The following is a 23,560-nucleotide window of genomic DNA, read 5'->3' on the forward strand; positions in this document are numbered from 1 at the left end:
GACCTCCGGAACCGCGTATGCAAACTTATCTAGACAAATCCGTTACCGTACTTATAATTGATGTTTTAAGCTATTCAAACGGAAAGGAAAAACGAACAACGTCTCCGTCTTACACTCGAACTCTTGAGAAAAGAGCAACTCTATGCCGAATTCTCCAAGTGAGAATTTTGGTTAAACGAAGTCCAAATTCTAAACCATGTTGTCAGTGGTCAAGGTATTACAGTAGATCTCGCAAAAAAAAAAAAAAAAAATTAATTAATTAATTTTGGAGAAACCCTCACGACTCCGACTTGTATTCGTAAAATTTTGGATCTCGCGATTATTACCAAAGATTAATTTCCGATTTTTCCCGTATCGCTCGTCCTTTAACCTCGTTAACGTACTAAGGGAAAGAATTAAACATTTTCCGTGTCCGGACTTTGAACGTGATTTTTCACACCAACCTTACTAGATAAATTCGTGTGGCACAAAATGGAACTCAAATATAGAAATACTTCTACGTGAACGCCTGAAAGGCAACCCCTCTCGACTCGAAATCAAGGAAGCTGAAATTCGTTATTTTACACGGAGAATTTGAATACTTATTATTGGATCCGATCAATCTTCTCGTCATCGCGTACCACGATACATAACTCTGCTATTTCACTATCACCGTCTGATATTACTGGGACCAAAGATAACACACAATCCAAGGATACCCCTTTCTTCTTTGACTTAACGTCCTTGTGCTTCTGTTATACGGCCAACTACTACTCAACCCCGAGCTATACAACTACGTGTACTATCTCGTTTCCCACCAAGTCTCAACATTTGGCCACTAGATGCGCGATATGGCTACCTCAAAATGTGAACTCATCCTATTCTAAGTTCTCATTTCACTCCTATCTTTTCGCTCGTACTTCCGTATACGGAAACCTTTTTATATAATTTCTCAATGGAGAGAGAGACTCTTCACGTGTTACTAGTATTCGCCACGAGGGTGACTAGCCCTTACGAACATTTTTCAGTAGTCGACAAGAAACCTGTTCCAACAAACGCTTTCGAACCCTAACTAACTTGTCCAAGCATATCTTAAGAAATTATATTCCAACACGGTGTATCATTGTCAATTATCCCGGATCGAAAATACTCGTTACACATCTTGTTTACAAGAAGCCTTCGGAACACGTTTAGACGTAAGTACTGCGTATCTTCCACAAACAGACGAGCTAAGCAAACGAACAATTTACATCTTGGAAAGACATGTTACAAACTTGTATTGTCGCCTTTAGTTGATCCCTCTTACAACAGTAGTTACCACTCGCGTGTTAACGCGCACTTTTCGAAACTTTATATAACCACAAATGTTGTTCTCCTATTCGTTGGACCGAAGTAGGTGACAAGCAAATCATCAGATCCGAAATCATTCAAGAAATAACCTTTGAGATAGTTCAAGTCCGAGAAGGGCTCAAGACGGCCCGTGTTCGCCAAAGGATTTATACCAATGTTAGATGAAAATCTCTCAAATTTAAAGTCAGTAACCGTGTAATATTGAAAACCACACCTTGTAAAGGTGTAATCCGTTTCGGGAAATCGAGGAAATTTATATCCGCAATATTGATCCTTTTGAAATCTTGGGGCGTATTGGAACCGCTTCCTACCGTTTAGAACTTCCGACTCAATTAAGTTTCCGTTTACCTTATGTTCCATGTAACAAACTTAGATACGTGTCCTGCGGAACAGGAACGTGCTATCCTTCTAGATAAACTTACTATTGATGACAACCCCTCTTCGTAGAAAGACCGGTTGAAATTGTGGATCGTAAAACCAAGCCTTAATACAACATAAAACCCCGACTGTCCGAATTCGTGGGAATGCCCAAGGACGTATCTTCACTTATTCATAGCATTGAAAATGCAAGGTCTCAAGGAAGAGACATCGACTATTACTTCCAACTAAATTTCGGGACGAAATTTCTTTTAAGGTGTGGGTAATGTAACATCCCGCATTTTTCCGTTAAATTATTTTAACGCCCGTCTTTTTATTTTAATAATATCCTTCGTAACTAAATTCGTATCCTCCGTTAGCTAACATTTTTAATATTTTTCCGTTATTGGATTTTAACATCCTCCGTTAATACGCGTTTTAAAATATTCCGTTTAGGTAATTCCCGCACCCGACTACAAACGCGAGGGACTAATCTCGCCACTCGGGCAAACATGGCTAACTAGTAACCCACCATCCACCACTAACCTCCCATTTCTCTCTATCTCTTTTTCTTACTTCCCTTTTTATGCTCTTAAAACCTTCAAACACAAAATCATCATCCAAATTCGATTTAGGGAGCTAGCAACAAAATAAATTACATATTCGTGATCCTCTCTTCATCCTCTTCATTTTGGTACCAACTTCATCTCGTTTGGGTAACATTTCTAAAACTCTAGATTTCTCTAAATTCGTGTTTTTGAATTGAAATGATGTTAGTTAGTGTCTATGGCTCATTGTGATGTCGTGTATGTAATTTGTATGCTCGATCTTGTTATTTAGTGTAACTAGCATGAACACTTGAAATGGGTTAGTTTAATCTTTGATTTTGATTGATTAAATGTTGTTAGATGTTAAACCCATTGTGTTAAAAGTGTTACTAGCATCGTTAGTTTCGTTTTGGTATGTTGGATGATATGAAAACCTTGCGTTAACAAGATTATTGATTTTGTGATTCTTAATTAGGGTTTGATGAACCTTAAAATGAACTTTTGATGCATTGAATGCTTGTTAATGTTGTTAGTAAGTGTTTAGTTGCAATGTACGTTTAATTACCTTCGAAACGGCATATCGTATGTGTAGATTGGACTACCGAATCATGAAATGAAGTTGTGAACTTGAAACTTGGAAAACGAACTCTAAATGATCACTTGACGAGAATTCGGTTATTGTAAATGATAAACTCGATTGATGATATGTGGTTAGTTGTATCCTTTGTCAAAATACCTTCCCGATGATATAGGATACATGTTTTGATTGTTTGCGGGTCATAAATTAGGATTGTTTGAGTTTTGGTTCGTGCATTTCTTTGTTGCAGCAAAACAGGGCCTGGATACAGATCTGGACGCCCTCCAGATTCTTGGACGCCGTCCAGCCCTTCAGACTTGGACGCCGTCCAGTACTTCAATACTGGACGCCGTCCAGCCATTTTGGACGCCGTCCAGATGGCCTATCAGGCGCTGTCCAATTTGGTCGTTTTTCGATTAATCCTAACTATGCTACGCACCTCCGATTAACATGAAACTTGACTAACATGCTTATATATGATTAAAAACCTCAGAAAAATAGTTCGGGACCCGACCCGAACGTGTTGACTTTTTCATTGACTTTGACCCGACCAAGTTTGACTTATAGCCAAACTTAACCGAATACTTATGCAATCTCTCTAACTTGCTTCTATACTTGTATCTTGCATGAAACTTGACAATTTGATTCACATGCTACTTAATCGAGTCGTAACGAGCCATAGGACTAATTGAACATCCTTGACCAATCGCGTTTACCATTATTGATACAACTTACTTGTTTAGGTCAAGACTAGCATTGTTCTTTGCACACGTTTACTTGTTGAAGTACTTTATTACTCGTGCACTCAAGGTGAGATCATAGTCCCACTTTTACTCTTTTGAATTTACATTTGGGATGAGAAAACATAAACGTTTCTTTTTACTAAGTGAACACAAGTACAGGAAAACAAACATTCTACATACGAGTTTAGAACAAAATCCTCAATTCAATTATCATTAGTTACACTTGCCGGGTGTAAGCGTGAACTTATGTTATGTGGATCCATATGGGTTTGACAAACCCTCATTCAGATGGTTCGCTACCGTCTACGAATGAAATATATTTTCGAGAATCAGTGTATGTTCTAACACTAAGGTGATGGGGTTCAATGGGAGAAATGTTAAGCATTGATAATTGGGTGCTCGTGAAAAAAATTTTGGAATGGTAAACTATTATTTCGATGTTGCAAATCTTGTGGTTCAATCTACTTATTTACTCACTTACTTACTTAAACCTATGATTTCACCAACGTTTTCGTTGACAGATTTCTATGTTTTTCTCAGGTCTTTGAACGATATGTGTTACATGCTTCCGCTCATTATTTTGATACTTGCTTTGGATGTCGAGTATTTATGCATACATGGAGCATCTTTTGGCTACTTTTAAATTGTGTCGCATAGGTTTCATTTGTACTTATAACTTTGTAACGTAACTTTTGGATTAACAATTCTTGTAAACTAGGGAACAATCTTTACTTTTGCAATGAATGCGACATATTTTGGTCAAACGTTATTTTAAAGACTTATGACCACGTAACGGGACCTAAGTAGTCGGCGCCGTCAAATGACGATTTTGTCGGGTCGCTACACAGCCAGCACAAGTTTGTTTATGTACTGTCAGCTAATATAGCTGTGTCGAGTGTGTAGTATGCGGGCTGATCTACCAGCACAAAGTAGAATGTATTCTTCGAATCAGCACAGGATGAGTACTCAGCTAATTAAGAATATCAAGTGTCTCAGCATATGAAGAACCAGTAGATCTGGATAGCAGCATACAACACAAGACAGCCATGCTCCATTACAAGCATGGTAGTTTTCCAGAGTGGTCTACATCAACGTACTATTCAAGAGAAGTCGAAGACAAAGTTGAATAGAAAAGGACAGGAGTCGGCGACTGACAAGTGACCTTACAAGACCACGTGGGAATGCAGAAGTGGAACGCATGTGCAGACATGTGTTATACTTTATTCATACCTAGGGAACACAACATTCCATTTGTTTAAAACAAATGGTAGTGCCAAACCGAATTGGTGTGTTCCTGCAAATAGCTACCTAAGAGGAAAGAAGGAGAGCACGCCTTCTGACACAATTGTCCCCACAAGTACAAGGCATCCTATGTACTAGTGGACAATAGATTAATTACACGGACAATAGGACTACTATATAATTGTTGTATTCACTGTTGTATCAACTAGTGGTGTGGGTTTTATTATTTAGAGTCCTAAACGTGTAATAGCTTTTAGTTTACCTCTTAGCTATAATCTAGGTAATCTGTATCAACCAACTATCATTCCGCCAAGGATAGTTGTAATTCTTTGTGATTCAATCAATAAAGAATAACCGTTGAAAATTACCTGTGGCTCTATCTAATTTGCATGCTTGAATACATAATCGAGTTTAACTGTTTAGTTAATTGAAAAGAAATTGTATTCACCCCCCCCTCTACAATACTCCTGTTGTTTTTAAGGGACCAACACTTCGTCTGGCACCCATTGTTGTACAAACCTCAGTTTATCCATATACTTTTCTACTACCTCATCGATCGTCATTTGAGGGGTCATCTTCATTTCAAGAAACTCAGTCTTGATTCGGTTCATATCAAACGGTTTACAATACTGTTCACACACCTTCCCATAAAACTGCTCCCATGTGATCATACTCACTTGCTCTTTCGGTATACTGGAAATCAAAGAATCCCACCAAATCATAGCTCTACCTTTCAACATTCGACTAGCATATGTTACTTTCAGTTCAGGTTCACACTGACACGCTTCAAATACCCTTTCAATTTCTCGCAACCAATTAAGAGTTACAGTCGGATCAGTACTTCCAGAAAACTCGGAGGGTTTGCAATCACGGAAGTTCTTATAAGTACATCTTTTGGGTGGTTGCATGTAAGGTTGTTGAAACATTTGCATTTGGTATGGGTTCATCATCATGGGATTTTGGTAAGTAAAAGTGTTTTATGGTGGCATATAGTATTGGTTAGGTATTTGATTCTGAAACTGGTTCTGGTGCACGTTAGGTATCGTTTGGGATTGCGCGGTTGGGAATCCAGGTGGTGTATCATCATTCCCAGAATGCCTCGCTAATTCAAGCTCATTAATTTTCTCTTCAGCCTCTTTTAGCTTGCTTTCTAACTGAAGGATGTAACTATTCTGATCCTCATCTGACTCAACACCCTCTTCTGGTGCTCTGAATGTTCCGGGGTTGGATGGGCCAGTTGCGTTTCTATCAGCCATATCTGTGCTACAAAACAGTTCACACAAAAGCTTAGTGGATAACAGTTAGTTCAATCACAACTAACACACGTATATCCTATTTTCACTTAGCCCCCACTCCCACAGACATGTTTGACTTGCCTCAGGGTTCGGGAACAAAATACGCGCACGTACTTGCTGCCAAACCATGCTCTGATACCAACTTGTAACACCGGCCTTTTTTTTTATATACACAGCGGAAGACTTTATTAACAAACACACTATAAGTCGCGTCATTAAATTAATCTGAGTAATTAAGATTAAGTTTACACAACGGTGTTACGTTATTACAAAACATTATTTATACAAAAGTCCACATCAGAGTTGGGTTGTCAAACATGTCTTCTGCATCAATACCCATCCCGACTAGCAGTACCTAAACCTGCAAAGGGGGAAACATGTGGGGGATTAGCGCACCGCTAAGTGAATGGAATCTACACAAGCTATATACTAACAACAACACTTGCTAACTACCAACTAGCATACAATAAGACAATACGAGGATCGGCGGCTTGTACGAGCACACGACTCCCAGCTGATCGGGCCTGAGTCTACCGATAGTCCCTGCTACTCAATTCACAGTATAGTTATCCAGATGCAGGGGGTGCATCGTTCACACTAAACTCCACAATTAGTAGCCTATGGACCCAACCTCCCCTAGGCATGGTTGACCTCATACGGACTCTAACCTCTCCTAGGCACGGTCTCGAGTCCCCAGTCTCCTTAGGCCCGACTGGTGCCATTCACACAGTGTACACAAAATTCACATACAACATCAGGCAACGATATTATCATTCTAACATGGCAATTTCTACACTATGCATGGTAAAAGAGTCAACCACAGTAGCATGATATGCTACTTAAACTCTATCCGTAGATAGACCCACTCACCAATTAACAGCAACTGCTCAGTTATTATTTCTGAGCTTCCTCCTTGTCCTTATCTCCTTAGAACAGCAAAAAACCAAGTTAGAATAGTGTTCCCATCAAGATTAGACACACTGACAGTGAATTATAGCAAATTAGTAAAAAAAATGCGTCCGCTAAAATTTTCATGCTTAACACTATGCACTTTCAAATTTTACATCCTGAACACCAAAATACAAACGGGCAGCATAACGGCTAGAAAAAGGCACTTTGGTAAAACATTCTGCCCTGGACACAGTCGGTCGACTGACATAGACAGTCGGTCGACTGTAGACACAACCGGTTGACTGACTTTCCCAATCGGTCGACATATTTGGTATTTCCACAATCGGCCGAAAGTCAAACTCAGTCGGTCGGTTCACCCTCAGTCGGTCGACTGTCGACCGACAGTCGGCCGACTGTGTTCATCTTCCTCAGAAACTGAACAAAGACTACGGACTTTACGATGAAATCCTCAAATCTCGATCTAGAGCTCGTTTTAAACACCAAAATCGACCACAACTTGTTCACTACTTGTTATAGACTCAAAACCCACAACAATTTGACCATAACAACACTTAAATCACTTGTTTTGACACAAATTCAAGCTTTTGAGCAAATACACTTAAAAACACCATTTTAACACTAAATTGATCATGAAAGCTCATGATTCATACCTTAAAAGAATCAGTAGAGTGTAAAGAACGTGATTTCAAGACCAATTCGAGCTCAAGATCAACAATGGAGAATTAGGGTTTGGTAGATGGGAGGGAATAAGGTACGGGTGTGTTTGGGAAAATTCTAGAAATGGGAAGAAGAAGGCAGTACACTAGTCACTTAAAGCTGCTATTTTTCCCCACCTCACAACACACGGGTATTTACCAGTTATCTAACAACTTAACACGACTGATAAAGTACCCTAACGAGGTCCAAATTAAATAAACAAACCTGTTCTGGGACCCTTGTCACAAACTGGTCACAACACAATTATAATAAAACACTAATAAAATAATTAAAATAAAAGCACTTAAGACTAAGCACAAACCCTAAGGGCAAAATAGGCAACTTACAACTAGCCCGGGTTTCAGTCTGTTACAGTTTCATTTACTCCCTTTTTAAATGCTTTTGCAATATATATTTTTGGGACTGAGAATACATGCGCTGCTTTTATAAATGTTTTACTAAATAGACACAAGTAATCGAAACTACATTATATGGTTGAATGATCGAAGCCGAATATGCCCCTTTTTGCTTGGTAGCCTAAGAATTAGTAAACCGATCTACTAATTGACGCGAATCCTAAAGATAGATCTACTGGGCCTAACAAACCCCATCTAAAGTACCGGATGCTTTAGTACTTCGAATTCGTTTTTATCATGTCCGATGGATGTCCCGAAATGATAGGGGATATTCTTATATGCATCTTGTTAATGTCGGTTACCAGGTGTTCAATCCATATGAATGATTTTTGTCTCTATGCATGGGGCGTATATTTATGAGAAATGGTAATGAAAATCTTGTAGTCTATTAAAATGATAAAAATGATCGATTATGATAAACTAATGAACTCACCAACCTTTTTGTTGACACTTTAAAGCATGTTTATTCTCAGGTTTGAAAGAAATCTTCCGCTGTGCGTTTGCTCATTTTAGAGATATTACTTGGAGTCATTCATGACATATTTCAAAAGACGTTGCATTCGAGTCGTTGAGTTCATCAAGATTATTATTAAGTCAATTATAGTTGGATATATATTATGAAATGGTAGACATGAAATGGTAGCCGTCAACTTTCGATGTAATGAAAGTTTGTCTTTTAAAAATGAATGCAATGTTTGTAAAATGTATCATATAGAGGTCAAGTACCTCGCGATGTAACCAAATATAATGTATTCGTCCAGATGGATTAGGACGGGTCCCTACAATATTTATCAAATGTATAATACAATTACAATAAAAAAAATCGTTTATTACTAATAGCATTTATATCAAAAACATTAGTATTTAATGTTGATGCATAGATTATGAGCCCGTTTATATGGTATATTGCTCATTTAAATCGTTATTTATATTAAAAAGAATTAGATCAAAACAATTTACATGAAAAATAATGAAGTGACACGTGACAATAAATAATATAAAGAATATATAGATAAAAAAATATAGTTTAACTATTCCTAAAATATGATACCGACCATCCGCGTAACTTTGTCTAGTAGTAAATTTACATTGTATTTAGCTCATTAACAAATCACATGTTCGAATATCTATTCTATTTTTAAAGTTAAGTTATATTATTATTTTTCGATTATATTTAATATTATTATTATTATTTATTATTTATCTATATCTATTATAAATGTAAATATAATCTAGTTCTCCGAGTTGATTCTAGCTAAGATTTAACATTAACATATATATATATATATATATATATATATATATATATATATATATATATATATATATATATATATATATATATATATATATATATATATATATATACTCAAAAATCAATTCCTAATATATCTCACCCAAAAAAAAGCATGACACCTTATATATGCATGCTTATCTTTAGCTTATATAAGCATACGTATATTCAAGGAAAGGATTAACAATGATCCATTCCTAAAATATCTACACCTTATTATTCTTACTAAATTAAAAAAATTACATGTAAACATTAATAAATGAATATTTAAGTCAATTAAATTGAGAAAATGACACATAAACTTATTAAAATCAATTTAATTGAGAAAATTACATATAAGTCTATTGTTATACGCTTTATAATAATGTATAGATAGATAGATAGATTGACAAAATTGCGCGGATGGTCCATTATGTTTGTATCAAGTTGCACGGTTAACCTTTATCTTTATTTTTGACGTAGATGACCCTGAACTATCACTTTTCGACATGAATATATATATATATATATATATATATATATAGTGGTAGGATCAAGAGGGAAGTAACCAATCGGGGGGAAGCAAAAACTTTTTTTTTCGTTTTTTGAAAAGAACCTTGTTTACGAACATTATAGACGGGATGAAAATATGAACATTTAGTAGAGACACTTTGTGATAAATGTTTTTATTTTGGCGGAAAAACGCTCGAAGAAGTAATATATAATAATTATCATGTTTTCGAGCGTATGTTGAGGTTTTAGCTATTGGGGTTTAGATATTAGGGTTTAGATATTATGGTTTATAGGGTTTAGATATTAGGGTTTAGAAATTTAGGGTTTAGGGTTTAGATTTAGGGTTTAGATTTAAGATTTAGATTGAGTTTTTAACACGAACGGTTTAAAGTTTATGGTTTAGGGTTTCCATAAACCCAAAACATCAAACCCTAAACCCTAAACTCTAAACCCTAAACTCTAAATCGGGCTAAATTTTACTTCACAAAACATGGAAAAAAAAAACGTTCATATTCTTCACGAACAATATTATCTTGAATGTTATTTTTGTCGATCGTTTTCCCGGCTAAATAATAACATTCATCACGAAGTGTCTCTTCTAAATGTTCATATTTTCGTGTGATCTTGATGCCGGAAAAAAAATTCCAAAAAAAACGAAAAAAAAATTTTTTTTTTTGCTTCCCCCCGCTTTCCCCCGATTGGTTACTTTCCCATTGATCCTGCCCATATATATATATATATATATATATATATATATATATATATATATATATATATATATATATATATATATATATATATATATATATATATATATATATATATATACACACGCTCACATTCCAAGCATGTGAGGGCAATTTTGTCCGCAAACTTCTTCCAGCAATCACTAACACACTTGATCAGACGACATTGCCAACAAGAAACTCACACACACACACACACACTTCTTCCAGCATCCAAACACCTCCATTTTCTCTTTCCCAAATAAGTATCCAATACGTTCCTATATTTCTGGGTTTCCATGAAGATCAAAGCTTTCTTCCATGGCACTTTGTGGGTTTTCAATTCCGGGTCAGGTTAACCACCGGTTGGTTAATTCACACAAATTCGTGATTCGACATTGTTTCTTTGGAACAGATCTACAAAATCCACAAACATCACATAAACCCTTGAATCAGGGTTGATTTTGTTCAAAGTTCTTATTTTTATTGAGTTTTAAATTTTATAAAATAATAATTTTAGGTCTTGAATTAATTTTAAGCAGATTAGTAAAAAAGCAAGTAGGATTATAACTACACTCTCTGAGAGAGGCGATCATCACTCGCAAATACCACCTACTTCGCTTTTGGACATCATCAATTACCCAATTCATATGAAGAATCTATCATTTAATGCAAGTTGCTCATAATTCATACCCATTTACAGTAGCAATTATGGAACAATGTTTCTATATATGTTTGTAATTCGTAATAAGAGAATAGGGGTTGTTTATATTGAAATTAAAATAATGACAATTCTGATCAGAAAAGTCAATTTCTGTAACTAAATTCTTGTAAAAAAATTTATACAAGTAAAATTAAGTAAAAATTTCTTATTTATGGTTTGACCAGAAAGTCAAACTTTGTAATCGTACCGTGCAAACACCCCAATTTCAATTGAAAAAAAAAAAAAAGATTGGCCTTTTGAATTTTTATTTAGCATTACTTGTATATGAGTGAAGGATAAAAGGCTTTTTATTTGTTGGAAAGATCTACAGAATAGCCAATAAAAGGATGTGTGGACAAAATTGCCCTCACATGCTTGACACGTGAGCGGACTTAACGTTCAAAATTTAACAGGGTTTAATGGTTGGGTCATCGACGTTGAAAAGTGATAGTTCAAGGTCATCTACGTCGAAAAAAAAGATAAAGGTTAATCGTGCAGTTTGATACAAACATGATGGACCATCCACGCAATTTTGTCGTATAGATTAAATAAACATTAGAAAACTTATATTGTAGTCAGTGCCGACTCAATGATTTTGAGAGCTCTATTCGAGACATAAAAACAGACCCCATTATACACATTAAATTTTTAATACATATAAAAAGATAATACTAATAAAATTATCAATAAACAAAGTTACCAAAACAATAGTAGCAATTTATTTTATTCATAAGTAATTGTCATTTCAATAATATTTAACTATTGTATATAAAATTATGCTATTATTTTTCAAAATTTTGAGCTCTTAAAAAATTTTGAGTCGTGTTCGGTTGCATATATGCACATATACTGAAGACGGCCTACCTGTAGTAAACAAGAACAATACTCAATCCTTTAATATCTAAAATGGAGTAAAATATATGAAGTATATGTACATTCTTAAGGGGTATGCAATCGCAAATGACAAAAAAAAAAAATTAAAAGGGCCCAATATTTTTTTTATTTTTTTTTATTTTGGTCCAAAGTATTGAATGACCCATATATTGTTCTTTCAATAATGGAACAAAAATGTACATCAATTTTAAAACATTTTACTCAATTAAAAGAAAACATGAAAACCATCTTAAAGATTATGAAGACACAAAAGATATGTGCAAATCCCGTTAATTGAGGATGCATTAAGTTTTAACTCGTATACATGCATTCAGTGAACATTTAATAATTTAATTAAGAGTTGTAATTGATTGATTTTGATAACTATTGATAATGATATATTGAAGAGTATTGACTAGAAAGAGTTATTCAACAATTTTGCTTTCAAAAATATTAGGAGTGTTGTTTTTGTAAAAAATAGTTTAAGTATAATGAGAAAACAAATATTCGAGAATAAAATATTTTGATGCCGTTTCTTTGAGAATTTTTTGTTTGTTGATTCAGTAATATTGAAATTTTATAGTATTGAAATTTTTTAATTTTTATGAGGGTTCATTTTATATTTTGAACAGGATCTTTAAAAATAATAAGACGATTGTGACAATCCTTTATTCGAAGGTAAAGAATTTGTTTCTCCAACTTTAGCAAGATATAGTCGTTCCTCTACTTGAGGAACTTGATATTTTTTTAATATAAAATTTCTATTAGCTAAGCATTTATAAATAGTTTGCGATAAACCCTTCTATAATAATAAAAACCAGAGTAGTATATAAGTTAATCTTTTTACCAACTTTTACTATATTAGTGTCAAATATACAGAATGATTTATATTCGTAATATTAGATTGATAATTAAAAAAATTGAACTTGATCACGACATTAAACTTGTGGTGTTACGTACGTATAATAAAGTATATTAGAAAATGAAATGTGTAACTCTCGATCGAGTTTGGTTCAAGTGACAAGTGATTGTATAATGATGTCATTGTCATGGTGTCCAACTGTGCGGGTAGGTACTTTGCAATTATGTTAATATGACACATAAGGTGTTATAAATAGGGGCGGATTCAAAATTTTATTTCGATGGAGGCAAGATGTAAAAAATTGATAAAAACATCAAACTTTAACATAGAAATGTACTAAAAAAAATTTAATCGTCGAGGACAACCGACCCCGCTTGCAGCCCCCTCCCTCTGCCCTGGTTACAAAGGAAAATGAAGTGACATTAATCTGATTGTTATTTGCAACAAAATATAGTGATGGGATTTATTTTGTGTATTTTTAAAAAATTTAGAAGTGAATAACGTAAATATTTGTCTAATCTTAGAAACATAAACAACAAAGTCTTTGGAAACGTGTCTTGGAATCCTATCTTCATCGTTAATGATATTCAAGTTACAAGTTTTCAATGGATTAGTAAGCGGTTCAAGAAAGTTCTCTCTTGATTGGAGTCAATGTCTCATCAATAATCATAGATTCTAAGTTCTTCCGCAAAATAGAGACAGCATCGGTTGATCATTCATATAGTTTAACTACACTTTATATACCATCGTAGCATAATTGTATTTCGTAAATACGTGTGGCTTAAACTTTGTACGTTCTAAGTGGTGTTAATATATAATGTAAGGTTCATCTTGCTTTTCAAGAAAAAAAATTAAAAAATAATAATAAAAGAGAAAATGAAAAAAAAAAAAAAAATCGTCTTCAAATTATTCGGTGAGGACGAATACTTTAACTCATATGTATTCGGCATAACGAGTGTTCTTTTACTGTTTCCAATCAATTCTCTACCCATCACAATATGTGGTGCAAGACTGCTAGTGAGGTTGAATTCGAGATTATCATAATACAAACTACTAATCCATCTTTTGTTGATAGTCCTGAACGTGTTAAAATTTTTTTTTTTTTTTTTTTTTTTTTTGAACGGCACAGATTTTATTAAAGACTAGCAAAAGCTAGAAAATTACAAAGGGCTCAGAAGCCATGAGTTCTAATTAGAAACCATTTTGCTTCTATTTTTTAGCCAATTAAAAGAATATAATCTAATCGAATAAAAAACAATACTTTTATTAACTCAAGTTACAAATAAGAATGATGTTAGAATAATGTAAAATAAGATAAATGAGGATTTATTTTTCCCTTGTAACAATTAAAGTAGTCCACTGAACAAACAAGTGGAAGCTTTATATTTAAGTTATTTTCATTATAATAGCAATAGCAATTGCTATTGCAATGATCTTTGAACAAGTTGTTAACAGTTTATTATAAGCTTATAACATGTGACAATAATCTAATGCAAAGAATTAGAGGTAAAGTATCTTTGTATATACGCTTTTATAGTAAAATTGTCACTAAAATGATCACGATTTTGTTATTGACCAGAACAAATGTAACATTATTCAAAAAGAGGTTTGGGGACCAATCAAATCCTTGCTTTTGAACCCTTGAAAAGGGGGCAACTTGACATTCTTATATCATCTAACCTTGTGTGTTAGCGGCACAAAAGTGTGAATCCTTGAAAGCACATTTCTCATGTGTTATCGTTATTTTATATAAAATAGTTATAGTTGTTGTTATGGTTCATTTACATAATTTTGTTATTCTAGCTATTGCAATTTGACAACATTTGACTAAATGCTAAGTTATGTGAGGAAGAAAATTGAATATTTTGTTGTATGAGTTACTGAATACGCTGATTACCGGTGTTTGTTAATGTGAGGTTCGAATCTCGTCTAGGACAAATATTTAGTGGTGGTCAAGGATGGATTGGAAACATATGGAGTAATCATGCTGGGCTGCGTACATCCGAGTATGGGGTCGGATTACTATCTGAACACCCTTTTTAGTAGAATTAAACAATTTGAACAATTTTCTCTTTTGAAATTTTTACCAGAATAATAGATTTGATTTTTAGGTTGTAATGTTCTTTTAAATAATATATAAGGGTTATACTCGTTTAGTATATCCAAAAGGCAACAATGAATTGTAAAAGGGATGATGTGGTCCTAACACAAGTGGATCAAGCAAAAAGGTAATGCAACACGTCTCAAAATTCATGGGCACAGAAAAAAAAATTGTCAACGTTGAAAATAAATTCAATTCAACAATTCAATCCTTCGTAAAAAATTGAAACCGTAGTTACAAAATTTCAATGTCAGCATAACATTCTCGCCATTTATTTATCTTATTATACCAAAAAAAAAAGTAGAAAGATGTCTTACGGTTCATATTGTTGATTTATAATTTCTTGATTTTGGGCAGTACAAGTAAAAACAAAGAAAAATAAAATAATAGTGGCAAAATCAGAATTATACAAGTTGAATATAATTCTTAGATTTGAACATATAGTACTAGCCAATACCCTTGATACACTAAAAGATACTACTCCGTAATAAATATTGGGCAAGTTTTCTTCTTTTTTCGAGAATTAAAATTGTTATAAAGTTTTCATTTTTTCGCCAAAAAATAAATAAATAAATATTGGGTAAAAACTGCTTTGAATCAACCCAACCCGTACCAAGGTCCAAACGTTACCCATTTTGACCCTCTACGTGATATTGCAGCCCCATCAATCTTACCACCCTAAATATCTCCTTCATTTTAAATCTGAAGACCACCACAATGATGTCAAGACACAAATGAAATCTCTTTGGAAGTAAACAGAAAATAATGACCTAATTTACGTGCTTAACGAAAGAGGAAGTGTTGTTTAATACAACCCAGAAAAAAAAAAAAAAAAAAAAAAAAAAAAAAAAAAAAAAAAAAAAAAAAAAGATTAAAACATTAACCGAAATTTTTTATTGTAGCTGGACAAAATATATGAACATAAAAGATTATGTTAACTGATTTACATTATCTGCAGATCAAAGTACAACCAACTGATCTCCTATTGATAGTTTGATACTACAGTAGTCGACACTAACTAGTAACTGAAAACATATCTAGTAGAAAGTTAAGCCATTCAGAATTTGATTTCAAGCAACATATTCAGCATAAAAAGATGCATAGGTATTCACATTTTCCACAATCAAGTGATGAAATTGTAGTATTAAACAAAAGTTTTTAATAATTATATAACAATTTCAGCACTTGGTAGGAAACTAAAAATGCAAGATTTTATTATATTAACAAAAACACACATAGTCATATACCATAAGAAAACTATCCATAGATATGACAACCTATGTTTAGAATACCAATCCCTGTTTCAAATTATATACTTTGGGGCCTTGCCTTTCAAAGTTTCAATGGTACTAACAGGGCAATACTACAAATACATGTTATGTATCTGCACATCTTTTTAATATAAATTAGATTAACCCGAGAAAACTCCAAATAAATCATAGCTTATAATACTTGTAATGATGATTCTCAAGTTAGTTCCTGAATCGACAACCATGATTAGAACAGACTTACAGACATTGGAGCAAGACTATTTACTCATTGTTGAAATAACATGACATGGGTTTTACCTTAAAACATGGTTCCAACGTCAATTTTATATTACTTTATAATGAATGATATAAACAGATGCTCCCAGTTGAGTCATAACTATTTAAAATGGTCCATGTATTAGCCACTATTTAGTCAATAATATGACACAATTTTAAAGAAAACACTACAGTAAAAAAAAAAAAAAAAATTTATTTTCTTTTAATTTATTAACACTACAAAAATTACAACTTTATTAGTACCTTTTTAGAGTATCTATGTGCAAACACTAGCTCCCATGTAAGTCTGCCCACTTTCATCCAAGATGAATAAATACAGAGGACGATAAATGGAAAAGGATACAAGAGGATTTCATACCGAACATGAGCATCCAAGACTTCATATCCCCATTTGTTTCATCCACAAGGACCACTTAAGTGCCTCTAAAACCATATCATTCTTTTGCAAAGCAGATATTAGATTAGTATATGTCAGTCTATCAGGCTCTATACCGTTTTTTCGCATTTCTCTAACCAAATCGACAGCATTTTCAACCATTCCCGCAATCCCATAAGCTTTGATTAACGAGTTATAGCTGCATATATCTGGCTTCAACTCAGATTCCTCCAGTTCCTTTAGTACATCACCAACTTCTTCAATCCATCCTTTTTCTCCATATATATTGATCAAAATATTAAACGTGTAATGATCCGAAGCACAATTCGATTCCTTCATTCTCAACAACACATTTTTAAACTTCTCCATTTCACCCGCTTTCCCATACGCATCCAACATACAATTATAAGCTTCAATCGAAACAGAGAACCCGTTAAATTTCATTCTTCTAGCAACAGAAGCCATATTCCCCAAGTCTTTACCTTTTCCATACGCAGCAACAACAGTATTATAAGAAACAACATCAACTGTACCTTGTTTTTTTGCCATCCAAAACACCTGTCTAACCTTCTTGAAAAGCCCCGATTTCCCATAAACATCAAGCATAACATTATATGTCACGGTATTAGGTGAAAAACCACGCTGAATCATCTCGTTGAAAAGCCTAGATAGCTCATCAATAGGCAAAGCACGAGCACAGCAATTTATCACACTGTTGTACATTTCTTGATCCCAAGTAAGATCAGCCTTCAAAATTTTGTAGTACAAATCGGCCAACTTGTTTACCATCCCCAATCTTTGATAAATTCGAAGCATATCACGAAACAGATATACGTCCGGAACAACGTCCTTTTGTTTCTCGACTACATCAAGAACCGAACATGCATCGTTTAAGGATCCAGCTTTCACATACATCCTAACTACTATGCTAAATGCTATCAAATCCAAAGCAACACCTTTTGACTTTAAATTCAAATACAGAGTTTCAGCTTCGGTAAACTGATTCAAACAACTATAGATATCAATCATGGTGCACGTGATATGCAAATTAGGCTTGTCACGTTTCGGCATAGATGTGTAAATCTTGATAGAATTATCAAGATGACCCAACTCTTTACACGTACAAATCAATAAATGATATAAACTGTCCTCAAACACTTTATCTTTCCACTTTTTAATCCCCAAAACTTCAATTGCATTGTCTACCAACCCATGTTTCACATACGCCATTACAAGAATCGAACACGAGGTTTGATTATTCAAAACATGATTGTAAAGCAACCCTTTAACAACAGAAGACACCCTTTCGAACCTTTCGGCCTTTTCATATGCTTGCAAAAGAATACCAAGAACAGAAGCTAATTGGCATCCGATTGTAACCATATCGTTGATCGTTCTAATAGCTCCAGCTTCATCTCCATATTTAGCTTGCAGATTGATCATTGTATACAAGTTTGACGAGTTCGGTTTATAACCTAATCTAATCATTTCCTTATAATACTTTTCAGCTTCTTTAAAGTTTTGTACTCGACCCCAACCTTCAACCATGGTTCTGTAAGTACTCTCATCAGGCTTCAAACCAACAGACACGAGATTTCGAAAGATTCTTTCGGCATCCAACATTTTCGAGACTTTCCCATATCCAGTTATGATTGTATTGTAAGCAACTATATGAGGAACGAATCCCGCTGCATTCATCTTCTCCAATTCCTTTTCAGCCTCGTCTAACTTCCCTTGCTGACTGTACGCATTAATAAAAACCAACCAATTTTCCCGATTCATGATCACTTTATCTTTCCTCAAGTACCCAATAACCTCTTCCGCCTTTTCATACAAACCAATACGTGTGTACATTGTAATCATAGCTGAATACGCGCTAGGACAAACGATATTAAGCTTCCGCATATGTGAAAACGCAAACTCTGCTTCATCAATAACCCCACACTTTTGATAAAGACTCATAACCATACCAAAAGTAGCAACGTTCGGCTGAACCCCTTTACTCAACATCATCTTAAACCACTTTGTCCCAATCGCTACAATCCCCTTTCTATGACAAGCATAAATTACCGTATTAAAAACATGAAAACTAAGTTCACAACAAGATTCAATCTCCATCTCTTCAATTAACCTTTCCGCCCCATCCCAATCTTGTCTCCTACCCAAAACTCTCAAAACCAACTTATACGCGTTCACATTCCGCATCAACTTTCCGTTTTCTCTCATCCACTCGAAAAATCTCAAAGCCTCATCATCACGACCGTCACTCTCAAGCTTCTCCAAAACAATATTACATTCACCTAAACTCGATTCAGCGCCATTATAACCTAAATTCTCTAAAAACACACCATTGTTATCTAACAAGTCAACTACACTATCATCATCACACACAATTTCTTTATCATTTCTGTTATCATTTCTTAAATTACCAATCGCCTTGGGATCCTTACTAACATTTTTCAAACCATCTAACCGTTTCCATATACTCCTCTTACCTTTTTTAACCTCTCCATATAATTTACGGTTTCGCAAAATGACATTATCATCATTCAAATCAACAGGTCTATCAACATTATTTGACAGTAATACATCAGCACCTAACTTAGAAACCCTAGGATGTTTAAATTTACTAAATGTGTTGTTATTTATACTAGTAAATGCGAAAATCAAACCTCGATCGGAGAACGGAACAACGGAGTTAGGTTTTTTTGATTCGAAAGTATCTAAATGAATATAACAGGTAAATGAAGCCATTAAGAGCTGAATTTTTACCTCAGTGATGAAGGAGCGTCTCTTGATATGATACGGTGTCGTTTTGGATTGCAAAGTTTGGAGTGATGAAAGCGGTGGAGAAAATTGGGAGGGATAATGGAAGAGAAAAAAACCGCAAATTTTTTGTTTTGTTGATGGTCTCTCACACACGAGGATAAAACGAAATAAAAAATAAAATTAATTTATATATTTTTTAAAAATAATAAAATAATACGGAGTACATATATAAATTTTAGGAGGTGATATTTCCAAATATGATTTTGATATATCCACACATATATGTTGCTACTTTCCAGTTATACCCTCAGATAATTTGAAATGAAAAATTTATATAACACATCATTAAGGGTAATTTAGTGAATTTGTGTGGATCTATCAAAAATAAGTTTGGGAATATCAATTCCGATAAATTTTAGGATGTTGCTATAACAACTTAGATTGTTGTCAACAGACATTAAATAAAACACTTCTATACAAATAAAGAAGAGAAAAAAGGAGATAATTAGCATGTTTAATTTGTTTAATATTAATATTGATAAATACAAAAAAATATTAGTATTAGTATTAGTATAAGTATTATAGTTATATAGTTTATTAGATACTAGATAGTTATTAGATAGAGAAAATAGTTGGTAGATTTAAAAAATTTTAAATAAAAACTATTCTCCATCTCAGTGATTACGTGTATTAAACACACCTTATAAGGTTTTCCAAGGAGAGCACAAACGAACATCTTAATCTAAATCTGAATATCACTTTCACTCTTCTCCATTTCAAACAATTCTCAGGTACAAATTTAAATTACAGAATTAATCAAAATCGTTATAAATTATAATTGTTCAGACCCCAAAGGGATGCAATCTTTAATGCTTGGTGAGGTTTAGCTGGTTAAATGTATGAGACCGCGGAACTGAACCCAGGCTTGACCATTTAAGAGTCAAGAATCAGTCATCAAACATTGTTCTTTACACTCTTTATCGGACTAATTGCAAGTTTAAATCCAAATGCTCCCAAAAGCTTCCTCGAGGGCTCGTTTCCTGCTTAATTCTAAGCTCCAGCCTCCAGCCTTTCCGCCCCGTTCTGCTTTTAGTCTCATCATTTCTTCGTCATCCATATGATAAGCATGCAGATCATCCCCGGATCCAACTGGGAGCGGTTGTGTGGGTCGAGGCTGCGGGATTGCTCCTCCTGCAACTGCAGGCACATAATGCCCATCTGAAGTTGACACCCCGAATTGGGAGCTTGTGCCCGTTATCTGTTTTAACCAAGATGCGCAAATTATATTAAAAATTAAATAGCTGAATATGTAGCAATAGCCCAAATGATAAGTGATGCTCAGAGATGTGGTTTTCGTAGAGATGAACGATTATAATCATATCAAATGCTTAAATATGTGTTACCCAACCCGCCCACTTTGTCACCTCTAGTTTTTGGCAAACCTATGTGGGCTACTCATAAGAAACCTAACTGGACTGGAGTACATTTAAAACATAACTTCTCATAGTTCTACGATCATGTTCAGCTATTCGTTAACTGCCAATATTCAAAACATGTAGATTTAATCAATAACATCAAATTACAGTAATGGTGAAATGGACAGACAAACAGACAACTATAGTAGCTTAAAAACATTGAAAATAGAAAACTGTTGCAATTTCAAGGAAAGGTCTGTTTTTAAAGAACAAAAAAGGACAATACTGCCCCAAAAGTATACATGTGGAATTTTCTACCTGTTTATCTATTGATGACTCAATTCTTATGTAACAAGTTTAAGGATCAAACGCGTAAAACAATTGTTTAAAAGACACCAACAAAGATCACCAGAAGCATATTTTTACTCCATAGCACCTACTAATCATTGTATTTTAAAGCTTAGACCATTATTGAAAACAGTAAGAAAAGAAAAATAGATGAAGAAACAACATTACTCAAACATTGACAAGCAGAAGATCCAAAAAGGTGAACACTATACCATACAGTAACTAGAGTATATATAATGCTGAACATGTATAACAGATATATTTCACATAATAGTTAACTGAAACTGCTGCATAAGAATGAAACTCAACAGTACTGTACAAATGTATACAACTCCTCAAATACCTTAAGTTTACCTATAATTATTTGATCTATTTAGGTCGTGATTGGCATGTACGTTGTATACATAATGACGAAAACATATTATCAGTATATCACCGTGGATCTCAACACTAGATATCAGCAGGGAATGTGAAAACTAACCATATCAACATCGGATTGTGCAGTTTGTCCCTTACTAGCTGCCAATGCTGCTGCATATTCTTCAGCCTACTTGATCAAGAAACACTTACTAATGAGTCTAAATCAAGATAACAAAAGCTACCAATTTCTAGTATTTTCACCATCTGACAAACCTTACGAGCTTGAGCATTCATTATTTGTTCTGCATTTTCTCTTTGGTAATGTGCAATCTTTGCTTCGATTGCAGGAACATTATTTCCTTCAACCAAATCTACAACTGGAAGAAAACAAATGATACAAATGAAAATGACATGGCTAACTCAGTATTGTATAAGACAGCTAAAGAAGATGAACTTACTCATGTCTTCAACTTCTTCTAAATAATCATTGTACTCCCTTAACGATTGAAAATCCTCCTCTCTTTTATTAAATCTGCTAACCCAAAACATATATAATTATCCAAAGATTAGTATCATCGTTATGAACCATCCCAAGATAGGTTAGTGGTTAGGGTCCTCGTATTCTCACAAGAGGTGTCAAGTCAAACCTCACTAGCAACATATCAGGAGTCGACCAAGGAAAGGGTCAAAACGGTCACAATATAACCCGTTTAGGCTGCGTTTGATTAAAAATTACTCCTCTCTTTGGGTAAACTGAACCTTGTCCGCTAACCTGTTATGTGGTACTCTCTAGTAACCTTTCTACAGGTATTTAAATTCCCCAAACAGAGTAACCAGTGACATTTTAAATTGTATAATTCACGTTACATGAAAAAATTCCATCGAACCTGAACAAAATTGGCTGTTATCCATGAAATACATTCATGATATAATTTCATTATTTTATTCACAAAGTGTATATTACAAACAAAAAACCGATACCAATTTCATTGTAAATCTAACACAAACATTACAATATTAGAAGTCTAGCAAGCTCAGAATCCATTGCTTCAAAATATAACATAACCTATACTGCTATACATAACATTTGTCTTTTTAATTAGCTAAATTTGTAAACTTATGAGCTTATTGATATTCCAGAAAGGCAATAAGCTCGGTTTAATAGCTTACAAGCTTATTGACAACAATCTCTTAAACTCGAGTTGATAAATTAGTGCAATCAAATCAAATTAAATAGAGTACAAACTACAGCTAGAATACGTCATAATTTCAATACATGATGTCATAAATTAATATGTAAACCCTAAAATTGAATCAACAGGATGATACAGACAAACGAATTGAGAATAAAACATTACATGTTGCCGATACGTTTTCGGATAGTCATTTCCTTCGCAAAGGAATTTGTACCGGAAGCTACCACCATTTTTTTAGTACTGCTCCGTATATGATACTTTTCCGGTGAGATGCGGCGGAGCGCGGCGGAAAGGCGGATGGAAATTGTCTTATTTAATACTCCGTATTTCCAGTTTATTGAATTTGCGACTAAATTTTGTAATTTATATAGTGTGAGTAGAAAG

The 23,560-nt window shown here is 34.0% G+C and overlaps 2 protein-coding genes across 2 annotated transcripts; both read right to left on the reverse strand.

Annotated features, from left to right (window-relative positions):
- Positions 1–16,055: 16,055 nt before the first annotated feature.
- On the reverse strand, positions 16,056–19,998 carry LOC139894284 (pentatricopeptide repeat-containing protein At4g30825, chloroplastic-like). The gene is made up of 2 exons (XM_071877503.1): positions 17,056–19,998; positions 16,056–16,202 (listed from the first exon to the last, which is right to left on the reverse strand). Exon 1 carries the CDS (start codon positions 19,840–19,842, stop codon positions 17,092–17,094), a length of 2,751 nt encoding a protein of 916 aa, XP_071733604.1. The 5' UTR covers positions 19,843–19,998; the 3' UTR covers positions 16,056–16,202; positions 17,056–17,091.
- A 783-nt stretch (positions 19,999–20,781) lies between these two features.
- LOC139894286 (uncharacterized) lies at positions 20,782–23,530 on the reverse strand. Its single transcript, XM_071877504.1, has 5 exons — positions 23,339–23,530; positions 22,439–22,512; positions 22,254–22,357; positions 22,102–22,167; positions 20,782–21,115 (listed from the first exon to the last, which is right to left on the reverse strand). Exons 1-5 carry the CDS (start codon positions 23,404–23,406, stop codon positions 20,855–20,857), a joined length of 573 nt encoding a protein of 190 aa, XP_071733605.1. The 5' UTR covers positions 23,407–23,530; the 3' UTR covers positions 20,782–20,854.
- Positions 23,531–23,560: the final 30 nt, after the last annotated feature.

The sequence above is a fragment of the Rutidosis leptorrhynchoides genome, chromosome 2, assembly GCF_046630445.1.
Source record: "Rutidosis leptorrhynchoides isolate AG116_Rl617_1_P2 chromosome 2, CSIRO_AGI_Rlap_v1, whole genome shotgun sequence".
Lineage (NCBI taxonomy): Eukaryota > Viridiplantae > Streptophyta > Magnoliopsida > Asterales > Asteraceae > Rutidosis > Rutidosis leptorrhynchoides.

What these genes read in the sequence shown, in the direction of transcription:
- LOC139894284 (XM_071877503.1), bottom strand. Translation starts at nt 19,842, where the DNA reads ATGGCTTCATTTACCTGTTATATTCATTTAGATACTTTCGAATCAAAA.
- LOC139894286 (XM_071877504.1), bottom strand. Translation starts at nt 23,406, where the DNA reads ATGGTGGTAGCTTCCGGTACAAATTCCTTTGCGAAGGAAATGACTATC. An exon ending in CGAAAACGTATCGGCAACAT is followed by an intron (nt 22,513 to 23,338) that starts GTAATGTTTTAT and finishes TTGGGTTAGCAG; the next exon opens with ATTTAATAAAAGAGAGGAGG. An exon ending in TGAATGCTCAAGCTCGTAAG is followed by an intron (nt 22,168 to 22,253) that starts GTTTGTCAGATG and finishes TTGATCAAGTAG; the next exon opens with GCTGAAGAATATGCAGCAGC.